At 58.3% G+C, this 12,921-nt stretch overlaps 1 protein-coding gene across 3 annotated transcripts in view; it reads left to right on the top strand.

Annotated features, from left to right (window-relative positions):
* Positions 1-11,510, top strand: part of SLC1A7 (solute carrier family 1 member 7) — a 47,557-nt gene extending 36,047 nt beyond the window's left edge. The window contains exons 4-11 of one of the 3 annotated variants that reach the window (XM_012776280.2): positions 299-341; positions 3,216-3,438; positions 5,503-5,602; positions 6,159-6,392; positions 8,303-8,497; positions 9,114-9,248; positions 9,732-9,834; positions 10,418-11,510. In XM_012776280.2, coding sequence (XP_012631734.1) covers positions 299-341; positions 3,216-3,438; positions 5,503-5,602; positions 6,159-6,392; positions 8,303-8,497; positions 9,114-9,248; positions 9,732-9,834; positions 10,418-10,636 — 1,252 coding nt within the window. In that variant the 3' untranslated portion in view covers positions 10,637-11,510. Of the gene's footprint in view, positions 1-298; positions 342-3,215; positions 3,439-5,502; positions 5,603-6,158; positions 6,393-8,302; positions 8,498-9,113; positions 9,249-9,731; positions 9,835-10,398 lie in introns of those variants that run through there. The other 2 variants (XM_075998486.1, XM_075998493.1) reach the window with 2 other exon arrangements.
* The last annotated feature ends 1,411 nt before the right edge of the window (positions 11,511-12,921 follow it).

The raw sequence follows: 12,921 nt of genomic DNA, 5'->3' as shown, positions 1-12,921 counted from the left end.
GCCTGACCCGAGATTGATTCCAGCAGGAGTTAGCCGGACAGGGAAGCAGGCAGGGCGTTCCAGGCAGAGGGAACAGGGTGACAAAGGCCTGGTGCTGAAACTCACGGGCTGTAGTTAGGGCGCTGTAAGTGCTGGGGGTGGGGGCCTGGGGTATAGAGGTGAGACGGTAGAGGGAGGGGACCGGCTCTAGGGAGGCCTCGATTGCCGAGGGAGATGTTCAGATGACCCCAAGGACCCAAGCCTCAGGGCCCCGCTGTCCTGGGCTCTGGAATTCTTCAACTGCTGGCTCTCTTCCCAGGAACATGTTCCCAGCCAACCTGGTGGAAGCCACGTTCAAACAGGTGAGTGGGTTGAGGGAGGGGAAGGGGTGGCAGACAGGAGGGGCAGGTGAGCAGGGACAGCTGGCCTGGCTAGAAAGTGACAGGTTTGCCCAGCCCGTCTCCCTCTCTCCTGGGGGTGGGGTGTTAGAGGGGAGGGGAGGTGGGGGGACCTAGATCCTTAGAAGCTCCAATGGCCACACCCATGTCCTGGGTTCAGTTTTTCATGAAGAAAAAGTACAGGGGCAGAGGGAGGCCTCTGTTGAGTGCCTGCTCTGCTGTAGGCTCCATGTGGTGCTCACTGTGCATCTTCTCCCTCATCCTCACGGCGACCCTGCACTGAGTAGCATCAGTACCATTTCCCGGATGAGGAAACTGAGGCTCAGAAGGATTAAACGACTTGCCCAGGGTTATCTTTATAAATGACAAAGCTAGTGGTAAACCCAGGCCTGTCTGGCTTCTAAGCCCATTTTCCCTTTCTTTTTAAAATCATCCTTTGTCCCACTAAGAAAAATAGTAATAATGTTCACTGTAGAAAATTACGAAAACACTATAAAATATAAAGTAGAAAATAAAAATCACTCCAGTGCCAATACCTAGCAATAGCAATTGCAGATGGTATGCTTCTAGTCTTTTTTTCTCGGCATTAAATATATTTTTAAAAATATGGCCGGGTGCAGTGGCTCACGCCTGTAATCCTAGTACTCTGGGAGGCTGAGGTGGGCAGATCGTTTGAGCTCAGGAATTTGAGACCAGCCTGAGCAAGAGCAAGACCCCATCTCTACTAAAAATAGAAAGAAATTAATTGGCCAACTAAAATATAGAAAAAATTAGCTGGGCATGGTGGTGCATGCCTGTAGTCCCAGCTACTCGGGAGGCTGAGGCAGGAGGATCGCTTGAGCACAGGAGTTTGAGGTTGCTGTGAGCTAGGCTGATGCCACGGCACTCTAGCCCGGGCAACAGAGTGAGATTGTCTCAAAAATAAATAAATAATAATATTAGGATCATAGTGCATATATAGTTTGCATCTTGCTTTTTTTTTTCACTTCCATTATACATTATATCATGAGCATTTTCCCTGGTTATTAAATGTTTCTTAAAGGAAAATATTTAGTGGTGATATAATAGCTTATTGTAAGGCTGGACTGTATTTTATTTACCCATTCCCCCTTTCAGTGGTCTTTCAGGATCTTTTCAAACTTTCATTGGTTTATTTTGGGGCATTTTTTGTGGTTGCTGTTGTTGTTGTTGTTTTTTGAGACAGGGTCTCACTCTGTCATCCAGGCTGGAGTACAGTGCTGTCATCATAGCTCACTACAACCTCAAACTCTTGGCCTGAAGCAATCCTCCTGCCTCAGCCTCCCAAGTAGCTGGGATTACAGGCACTCACTACAATGCCTGGCTAATTTTTAAATTTTTTGTAGAGATGGGGGATCTCACGATGTAGGCTGGTCTCAAACTCCTGGCCTCAAGTGACCCTCCTGCCTTGGCCTCCCAAAGTGTTGGGACTATAGACTTCCTGGCCAAAGTTTTGCCTTTTGAGACATTGTGGCAAACATCCTTGTACATCAATCTTTGTCTGCACTTCTGATAATTTCCAATTCTTTTTCCCCTTCTAAAATGTTGGCTAGTTGATTGACTCAATCCTGCAGGCATTTCCTGGACCCCTGCCCTGTGCTGTGTTGACCCAGGGTCACAAAGGAATGGCTAGAATTGGAGAGGAGCCTTCAAAATAAGGAGCTGTGAAGGCTTCTGCAAATCACTGGGTCTCTTCTAACTTCTTGGGTCTTAACCTATAAAATGAGCCAGATTGTGAAGGGCCCTGAATGCAAGGCCAAGGGGTTTGGATTTTATTCCACTTGTGATAGGGAATTATTGAGAATATGAGAGAGAAAGACAGACTATTACTCTACTTCATGTCTGTTTGGAATGCCCTTTTTCTTTTGGCAAACTCCTACCTATCCTTCAAGACCCAAGTCAGATGTCCCCATCTGCCTGAAGCTGACAATTTCAGGCAGAGTTAGTCACTCCTTCTCCATGGCTCTCAGAGCAGAAATTATGTCTGGTTCACTTTTGTATCTCCAGCATCCAACACAGAGTGTTCAATAGTGGGATGATGATGATAATGATGATGATGATAGCAATGATACTTACATAGGGCTTACCATGTGCCAGGAGCTGTGGTAGCACTATATATATATATGTCTCATTTAATCCAATGAGGTAGAGACTATTAATATTAAGATTCCATTTTATAGATAAGGAAAATGAGGCACAGAGACTTTAGGTCCATGTATTTCCCAAGTGGTTCCTTCTTTTCCCTAGAAGGTTTAACTTATTGACACTGTATGTTTGGGAGGACAGGAGGCCCCTTGTTTGGGCTCCCCGTACCTGAGGAATGGGGGGGAGAAGCCCAGGAATGCTCTGGGGGAAGCTCAATCTGTCACAGCTGGACCTCACCCCGTCTAGAGGCCTGGGATGGGCCGGGCCCTTTAAGAGAAGCTCTGCGCTTCCACCAGGTGGAAGGGGGAAGGTGGAAGGTGGAAGGCAACTGGCTGCCATTAGGCAGAAGGATACCGGGTGGTTGGGAGGGGCCAAGTAGGTGAATGGAGGACGGACAGGTGGCTAGCTAAGGCCCAGGCGGGGTGACGGTTTGTAGACAGGAGAAGGGATAGGGATAGAGGGAGGCGGGCTGGGCAGCACAGAGACGGAGGAGGGAATCTCAGCTCCTTTTTGGTAACATAGACGCTAAGCCCTGCCTACTGCACAGGGTCATTGCCACTCAAATAGGATTTGAGTGGACACAATCGTGCTTTCGGGATGTTTTGTTGGTGGTGGTGGTGATATTAACAACCACACTTGGCCCTGACTCCCTCCTGGCTGGGGTGTCACCACTAGTACCGCACCAAGACCACCCCGGTCATCAAGTCCCCCAAGGTGGCACAGGAGGAGGCCCCTCCCCGGCGGATCCTCATCTATGGCGTCCAGGAGGAGAACGGCTCTCGAGTGCAGAACTTCGCCCTGGACCTGACGCCGCCGCCTGAAGTCGTGTACAAGGTGGAACCCGGCACCAGCGACGGCATGAACGTGCTGGGCATCGTCATCTTCTCCGCCACCATGGGTACGCGCAGCCCTCCCGCCACGCTCTGTCCCATCATCTGAGCAAGGAAAGGTCCCTCCTCCCTTGCCTCTCCTCTCCAGCAGGGTGGCCGGGCCCCCAGCACCCTCACTCAGAGCAGGTGCTGCCCACCCCCCAGGAGTTGGGGTCCCCGGGGGCTGAGTTGTGCCCCAGCCCCTTCCCCGCGGCCGGTTCCCAAGCCTTTTCCTGGGGCCTGGGGATAACGCGGGAGGGCAGCACACAGTCAAGAGCTAAAACCATTGAACTAGAAACTAAAACTAAAGAGCTGAGAACTGTCTATTCAAAGCCCCCGTCCCCGCCACCCACTGCCCCCCTCAGACCCGTCTGTGCCCACGGTGGCCTCCGGGACACACCTTCCCTCTGCCGCTCTCTCCTGGGTCCCCAGGGCCCAGGCTCAGGGGTTGACCGTGAGGCCACAAAGCCCAGACCCAGGCCCTTGCAGGTCCCGTCCGAGGCCTGTGCCTTTTTTCTGTTCTTTTTCTTAAAGAGGCCCCCACACAACATAACTTCAGACCCCACACAACCTTTGGGTGTGCCTCCGCCTACAGTGCCCCCCAGCCCACCAACACACACAGAAAGCTCCTGCTTGGGGACAACTCCCGACCTTCCAGAACAATCTAGCTTGTCTGTCCCAATCCTGTGTTTCCAGGCCATGTGGGGGGGCACTGTGAGTCTCACTCTAAAATCAGCACCGGCCTCCCCCACGGGTCCTGGGGGGCCGTCACCTCCTGCTTCCCGACGTCTCCACAGGGTTTTGTTCTCAGGAAAAAGCCTCGCCATCCTCCAGGTTGCTCACTTTCTACCTCGCCCTCCTGTTAGTTCTGCCTCCGAAATCTCCCTCCAACGTGTGCATTTCCCTCTGCCTGCTGTCACCACCCGGGGTCAAGGCCACCATTGCCTCTCGCCTGGTTTCTGTGGAAGCTGCCTAGAGTCCCTGTGCCTTCCACTCTTGTCCCTCTCATGTGTCATTTTCAGGAGTCACCAGCTGACCGTGCTCTGCCCGCTGCATTTGGAAAGCAGCCAAACCCCTGTGTGACAGGCCCAGCCTGCCGCTGTCCTCGCAGGCCACGCTGCCTCCCAGGGCCCTCTGCTCCCCTCAGCCCTGCGGCTCTTGCCACTCCCCCCTCCACTTTCTCATGCTTCCGGGTCTCCCCACAGCATCACACCCTCAGCAAAGTCTTCCCTGGGGCAGCTGCCGGGGCTACAGCTCCCCTGCCCGCACTGCTCCGTAAACGCTGGGCCCTACTGCAGGATCTAGTCGCTCGGAGTCTGCACAGCCCCACGCAGGCGGAGACACACCAGCCTGCTCTCTGTCAACCCAGTGCCCACCACAGCAGTGGCTGGAGCAGGCACTCAGTGAAGTCTGCAGGACAGATGGGCGCATGATGATGGATAACGGGGCTCTTAGCATCTTGGCCAAGATGCCAGGCATGCAGGGGGCCAGGACCTCAGTGACCTGAGTGTGTGACAAGTTGGTGTTTGGAAGTGCCCCTCAGCACATCTGACATGTGTGTGCCTGTGCCTGTGTGCATGTCAGTGTGTCCCCATGTCTGCATGTGCCTATGTGTACCTGCACCGTCCATGTCCCCGTCTGTGTGTCCACACCAGCCAGAGTCCGTGCCCATCGGTGCAGGTATCAGTGTGTGCCCATGTCTGCGTGTGCCTGTGCCTGCGTGTACCTGTACCCATCCGTGTCCACATCAGTGTGTGTCCACACCAGCCAGAGTCTGTGCCCATCAGTGCAGGTATCAGTGTATGCCCGTGTCTGAGTGAGCACACTTGCACAGCTACTCTGAACAGGGCTTTCTTTGGTCCCCTCATCCCAGCTTCCTTTCCCGATGCCTCCCTAGGGTTGGGAGGTGGCAAATGCTAAGTCCTTGGATGCCCCAGAAAAATCCAAATGGGGCTGCGTAGGGGCAGAGCTGGCAGGGGGAACCTGGGTCCATGTCAGCCAGGCTGAGATCTGCACATGACCCTGCTTGGGGCAGGGCATGCCTGGGTCCCCCTGGTGCTTCCATGACAAGCTCTTGTGTCCCTGCCCTGCAGGCATCATGCTGGGCCGCATGGGTGACAGCGGGGCCCCCCTGGTCAGCTTCTGCCAGTGCCTCAACGAGTCAGTGATGAAGATCGTGGCAGTGGCTGGGTGGTAAGCCTGGTCAGGGCCGGGTCCTCTCTCACCCCACCCTGCTTCCAGTCCTGGGTGGGTGGAGGGCGGCCACGGTCCCATCCTCTGCTCTCCTGGGGGCGCTGCAGAAAGCCACACATGAGGCTTAGCCCCAGGCCCGGGTCCAGAGCTCCATGTGTTTCCACAGGTCCCCCAGCCCTGACCAGGCCTCCCTCCAGCCCTGGGCCTGCCACTTCCGGCTGGGTCTGGAGGAGAGGCAAGAGCTCAGCCTGGCTCTGTTGCTTTCCCGGCCTCAGTTTCCCTATCATATGGAGCCTCCTCAGCTCAGCTTTTGGAGAAGGGAAACACAGGGGGTGAGAACCAGCTGCCACTCCTAGGCTGAGTTCGGACCACACGAGTCCAGACGGGGCGATGCAGAGGGAGGTCCACTCACAGTCACCCTCGGAGGCTGCGGCCTTGCTGGGGCTGCGCTACGATGGCTCCTCAGAGACATGGGCAGGGGAGGCCCAGAGAGGCCAAGGCTGGGTGGGACCCCATCTGCCCGGCACCTGAGCTCATGCCACCCTGCCACCCCCAGGTACTTCCCCTTTGGCATCGTGTTCCTCATCGCCGGCAAGATCCTGGAGATGGACGACCCCAGGGCTGTGGGCAAGAAGCTGGGCTTCTACGCGGTCACCGTGGTGTGCGGGCTGGTGCTCCACGGCCTCTTCATCCTGCCCCTGCTCTACTTCTTCATCACCAGGAAGAACCCCATCGTCTTCATCCGCGGCGTCCTGCAGGCCCTGCTCATCGCGCTGGCCACCTCCTCCAGGTACCCTGGCGGGGCAGGATGGCGGGCACAGGGGCTGGGCTCTGTCTGCCCGCCGGGCGTCATGGCCCACAGCCACAGAGCCAGGGAGCGTGCAGCGTGGCCCACGCCACAGACGCAGGGGTGGCTGAGCCGCGATGGTGGCAAGACCTAGGAGGGATTTCTCGGTTGAGGCCTCGCCAGCCCGAATCGCCTCTGGGGCCTTCCCTCCCAACTGCCTGCCATCCCTAAGGTGCACACTCCATCCATATGGGGGTCCCTTCTGCGAGTCAGGGGCAGGGAGAGAGCTGTAGCATCTGTTGGAAATCACATCAGCGAAACTGCTGTTGTCCTTCACGGCCACACGGTGCTCCTGTTGGGGCCAGGCCTGGCTGTTCTCGCTGGGCGGCAGGCAGGGTTGCCAGGCAGCAGGATTTGAGTGGCGGCTCCATCGCTCACTCCCCGTGTGACTGCGGGCCGGGCACACCCTCCCTGGGCCCCAGCTTCCTCGTGCACAGACTGGGGGTGATTTTAGCCCCCCAGCACAGGGTCGCTGAGGGGACTGAGGTGATCCAGGAAGGGTGAGAACGCTGTCGGGCCGGAGGAGTCAGCACTGGCCTCAGGCCCCACGCCCCAGTGAGCGAGCGCAGCAGACCCCAGGGACTCAGAGCTGTGCCAGCCAGGCTGCCGGTCAAGAGGCCGAAAGGCAGCAGTCGTTAGAGCATCCACGCTGTGAAGAAAGGACGCTCCCCCACGGGAGTGTCCACGCTCCACAGTAAGGAAGGTGTAGGGGCTCCAGCCGGCCACGTGCTTATGGCATCAAAGGCCTTGCTCTTGCCTCCTGCCCTTGCTGCTTTCTCTTCCCTGGGACTCAGCTTCCCCATCTATGAGAAGCCCCGCAGCCCCCCCCCCCCCCCCCCCCCGGCAGACCTACGGCCCCAGCCTTGGCAGCTGAAGCAGCTCCCGCAGGGTCAGGAGGAGCGGACCACAGTGAAGAACAGCCCCGAAGGCACAGTCCGGGAACATCCACCCAGGGCGGAGGCCAGGCCGTAAAAGGGAAAGACAAAGCCCAAACAGTGCCAGCAGCCTCCACCTCCTGCCAGCAGGAACCGCGGCCAGAGCCCAGCTCGTCTGGGGCTCATTAGAGGCTCCTGGGCAGTGGCCTGTGGGGAGAGGAAGGGCTCGAGGGCCACCCCAGCCTGAGTTTTAGTCCCAGCACTGCCACTAGGAACTCTCGTAACAAACACGGTAACGATAATAGCGACCACGTGCTGACGGTGTGCAGACACTGTTCTGTCCTCTGTAACCCAGGTATTGTTTGGGACAGGCGTCCTCAAACTACGGCCCGAGGGCCACATACACGCGGGTGTTTTTGCCCGTTTTGTTTTTTTACTTTAAAATAAGATACGTGCAGTGTGCATAGAAATTTGTTCATAGTTTTTTTTAAAACTATAGTCCAGCCCTCCAATGGTCTGAGGGACAGTGGACTGGCCCACTGTTTAAAAAGTTTGAGGACCCCTGGTTTGGGACAAAGAAGCTGAGGCATAAGGTTCAGGCACTTGCCAGGGCCACTGGGTAGGAGGCTGGAATCTAAACCCAGGCAGCCGGCCCACAGCCCCTGCTGTTCACCACTCCCTGCCCTCTTGGCAAAGCAGTGTGACGTCGGGTCAGCCCTTGGTCCCCTCTGGGCTCAGTTTCTTCATGTGTGAAATGGACTCAACCCCCAGCCCCACAGGAGAGCACAGCACAGTGCCTAGTGCACACAGGTCTCTTCCAGGGGCCGCTCCCTCCACGCGGTGGGCAGCCCATGCAGGCCGGCGTGCGCTCTGCCAGGCGCCTGCTTGCCCCTGCGTGGGCCACTGCCTGGGGCCGGGTGAGCTTCCCTACCATCCTGGAGGAGGGTGCTGTGCAGACACGGGCCCCTCTGCCCACAGCTCAGCCACACTGCCCATCACCTTCAAGTGCCTGCTGGAGAACAACCACATCGACCGGCGCATCGCACGCTTCGTGCTGCCCGTGGGCGCCACCATCAACATGGACGGCACCGCGCTCTACGAGGCTGTGGCCGCCATCTTCATCGCCCAGGTCAACAACTACGAGCTGGACTTCGGCCAGATCATCACCATCAGGTGCATCCTGACACCTCCCCCCGTGGGGGGGGGGGGCGGAGGAGCCTTCTGGATCCTCAAGCCTGAGGCCGGTCGGTGCTGGGGCTGGGACTCAGGGCACAGCAGGGCCGCCCTGCAGCCTGCGGGAGGACACAGGGCTGCGACCGGAAGCAATGAGCTTGGGGACAGGCGGGAAGGGGAGGGCAGTGCAGGCGGGCACAGGGCAGGACTGAGCACCACGGACAGGCCACTGGCATGGCCGGAGCCGAGGGAAGGGTGCTGGGGCCGGGCAGAGGCTGAGGGGAGCCTTGTGTGCAAGCCGAGCGCACGGTCCCAGCCTGGGGAGGCTGGGGCAGCGCCGTGCCCACGCACCACCTGGGGAGCTCCTTAACAGTACAGTGTCCTGGGACCGGTGGGGTGCAGCTCCAGACGCAGGTGTCGACCCCTTCCTCAGGAGGGTCTCCTGAGGCCAGGGATGGGGGTCCAATGGGCCACAGGACGTGAGCAGGGACATGTCCCTGGGAACTCCCTGAGGTGGTGTTCCTAACCCCCACCCGTGTGGCTGTCCCGAAGGCCCTGGCATTCTGGCCTCCTCCTTGGAGCCAGGGCCCTGACAGCACACCCACCCCTCCTGCAGCATCACAGCCACCGCGGCCAGCATCGGGGCAGCCGGCATCCCCCAGGCCGGACTCGTCACCATGGTCATCGTGCTCACCTCCGTGGGACTGCCCACCGACGACATCACCCTCATCATCGCTGTCGACTGGGCTCTGTGAGTGGACTTTGGCCCTGGCCCCAGCCCAGTCCTGGCGTGGAGGGCAGCAGGCATGGGGCGTTGAGTCCCTTCCCCGGGATAGAGGGCTGGGGAACTGCCACGTGCAGCACGGTGGGAGTGCCCTGCTCATCAGCACAGGCCTAGCTGCGTAATTTGTGGGCCTTAGTGTTTGAAAATGAAAATGTGGAGCCTTTTGTTTAAAAATTATAAAGAATTTCAAGATAGCAAAAGCAGAGCATTAAACCAGGCCTGGTGCTTCTAAGCATAGGGCCCGTGTGACACACAGCCACACGCCGGGGCCAGCCCTGCCTCAACCGGCTTCAGCACCACCAAGGAGTGGGCTTGGGAGGGGCCGGGGAGCCACCTGGCTGCGGCTCTGCCTGGTGGCTGCTGCAGTGGCCTCATTCCTCAGGGTTGAGCACTGCCCCTTCCAGCCCCCCTCAAAGTGCCCGCTGCTCACCGCCCTCCTTGGCTCACCAGGGACCGTTTCCGCACCATGATTAACGTGCTGGGGGATGCGCTGGCCGCGGGGATCATGGCCCACATCTGCCGCAAGGACTTTGCTCGGGACACGGGCACGGAGGTGAGAGCAGCGCCCCCTCCCAGCCTGGTGGCCCCTTCCTAGGGGAGCCGGTGGGGCGGGCACCAGACCTTCCACCAACCAGCTGGGCAGGCTTCAGCCCGTCCCTCCATGTCTCTGGGCCTCAGTCTCCTCATCTGTTACAGGGGTACTGATTACTCAAACATCTATGTATTGAGCACCCGTGATGGCCAGCACTGATACAGACACAGGAGGAACAGTGGGAACAAACTATGATGAAACCCCCTGACCTCCTGGAACTTACGCAGTTCTGTGGGTCTGTAGAGGGTGTGTGCTCTTTGGTGCTGTGTTGTAAGCTGCCCCGCTTCACAGGGAGGAAGCTGAGGCTCAGGCAGGGGAGCCACCGATTCCCTCACTGGACCCTGTGGGTCAGGTCCCCTTCTCTACTAAGACAGCCCCAGGGAGGCAGGACAGCTTGGGAACTGGAGCCCAGGGAGGCGACACAGTGTGACTGTTAGAAAATCTATCTGTGGTTCCCAGACCTGAGCGTGTTCTGTTCCACTCAGTCCTCCCTAGTGTCTAACAGTCCCTCCTGCTGCTGACAATACCTGTTTCCCCTCTCCAGAAACTGCCACCCATCGAGACCAAGCCAGTGAGCCTCCAGGAGATCGTGGCAACCCAGCAGAACGGCTGCGTGAAGAGCGTGGCCGAGGCCTCAGAGCTGACGCTGGGCCCTGCCTGCCCCCACCACGTCCCTGTACAGGTGGAACAGGACGAGGAGCCGGCAGCCACCAGTCTGGAGCACTGCACCATCGAGATCAGTGAGCTCGAAACCAACGTCTGAGCCTGCAGGACTAGGCCGCAGGGGCAGGAACCCAACTCTCCAACTCTCCTGAGCAGCTGCCAGGGGCCAGGCTCACACATTCTTCCCACCCTGTGAGGCCAGACTTAGCCCCACTTGACTGAAAACGGAATCTCAGAGAGGGAAAAGGCCTCAGGGGGCAGGCCCAGCCAGAGAGTGACGGACTGGCATAGCCCAAGCACTGGTGGTGACAGTTTTCCCTGTGTGAGCCTGTGAGGATGGCAGGCGGGGGTCAGCCCCACTTTCTAGATGAGAGAATTGAGGCCCTGACAGCTAAAAACACTTGCCCACGGTCTCGAACAAGTGAGGTCAGGGCCAGGACGCTCACTCAAGTCCTTCAAGCCCGGGCCTCTCTTTCCTGGAGGACAAGGGCCGTTTGTGGGGCCAGATGCCAAGAGAGGCTCCACCCCCTCCGCTAGCCCACCACTTCCCACGTGTGAAGACAAATAACAGTGTCCTGGTTTCTGTCCCAGCTGTGTCCAGGCCCACCCCACCCCATAACAGGTGGCCTCAGCCAAACAGTTATCCCCAAGGGGGACCCAGCCCAGGGCCAAGACCCGCTGCCTTCCCTGGGCCACCGTCCATCTGGTTTCCTGTCCTGCTACTTGTCTCTTGCAAAGCTTATTGGATATGGAGACAGATGTCCTAACTGCAGCTGGAATGCCCCTTAGACATGTCCAGGCCAACCTCCCATGGGACAGGTGGGCAAGCCAGGGCCCGGGGAAGGCTTGGCCTGGCATGCTGTGGTCTAGCTGCTGATGGGGCCCTGGTGTCAGAACTGCCCAGAGGCCCACGTGGCAAAGTGGAGTCAGGTTTTCTAGTCCTTTCTGTGTTTGCGAACTCAGTGATAACTAAATAAAGGTATTTTCTTTTTCACTTTTTGTGGACTCAGAGACCATACCCTGGCCAGTACCTCTTTACTGGGCTAATACTGTTGTCAGAGTGTAGATGGGCCTGCTTGCACAGCCAGAGTGCAGAGGAGCCTGTCCTGGTGGCTGTAGCAGGGACAGGGCTGTCTGAGCTGTCACATGCAGAAGACAGAATACAAACCGGCCTGCCTAGGCACCTGTCTCAACGGCCACAACATGACTGGGCCTTATCCAGTGCGGACAGACCACTGTGCCCCAAGGCTGGCTCTGCTCTCCAGACAGGCCCTGGGATCAGTCCCTGTAAAAGGAACGAATTTCCTTTGCCAGTCTGGCTCCCTGTGGTGAATGTTTTGCTTTAGAGAGGGGACATGCCCAAGGATGTTTCCAGACTGTCTCCCTCACTCCCTCACCCTGGGTGCCTGCAGGAGGCCTGCAGGGCCCACGGACAGGCCCCGGCCACACTGCCTGTTCTAGATGAGCCTTGGGGAGAAGATACCACTCTCGGGTCTGGAGGGGTCTTGCACCATGATGCCCATGAAGATGCTGATGCCCAAGAGGAGACAGGCCCCCCAAGGCCACTCAGAGTGAGGAAGGCACCTGCTCCCAGCCCTTGGCTCCTGAACTATTTCCATCCTTCACCCAGGCCATGGCCTGAGGACTCTAGGAAGAGCCTTGACCCCAGGACACCCCCTTCCACACAGGGCCAGGGTTGTGGGACCCCCCACGAGAGCAGCCTTCCTTCGCTGGGGCCCACTCACCCGGGAGAGGTTGGGTGTCACGCCACCAGCCATTCCCACCTTCTGTGGATGGGCTGTTCACCCCTTCCGTGTCACCCTTTGAGCAGTCAAGTCTGTCCGCCACAAGGCAGGCACCTGCTCTTGAGTAGGCTTATAGGGACATACTTACACACTTCCAGTAGCAGGGAGGTGGCTACTTCCTGGATAACTAAAGCCACTGTGGGGCAGCTCAGCCTATCAAAGATTTTCCTTAGCCCGGAGCTGGGTATGCCCTTCCTGCGGCTGTCTCCCCCAGCTCCAGCTCTGCCCTACAGGGCACATCTGTCACCTCTGCCCTGGGAAGGCCTGCAGAGACCTGGGCCCCCAAGTCAACTCTGCCCCAGCTCCCAGGGCCTCGGGCAGTCTCCCTCCAGCCCCACCTCTCTGGGACAGACCCCGTCGGTAACACCCCTTAGTGCAAAGGTGCCTTGTGACCCTCCAGGTGAGGCCTGAGCAGGCCCAAAGCCCAGCAGGTCCTTTGCTTGGATGCACAGCCTCTGGGGACGCAGAGTGCGCCCAAAGGCCCAGTGTGTGGTCCCGGGACAGGACCTGCGGGTTGCCACTGAGCTGATGGGCTGCACACACCTCCCGGCCTCCTCACCTGCAACCGAGCTGTCTCCCC

This window comes from Microcebus murinus, chromosome 2 (genome assembly GCF_040939455.1).
Source record: "Microcebus murinus isolate Inina chromosome 2, M.murinus_Inina_mat1.0, whole genome shotgun sequence".
In the NCBI taxonomy this organism is placed as follows: domain Eukaryota; kingdom Metazoa; phylum Chordata; class Mammalia; order Primates; family Cheirogaleidae; genus Microcebus; species Microcebus murinus.
Note: the sequence above shows the minus strand (reverse complement) of the source record. Positions and strands in the feature narration are given on the sequence as shown.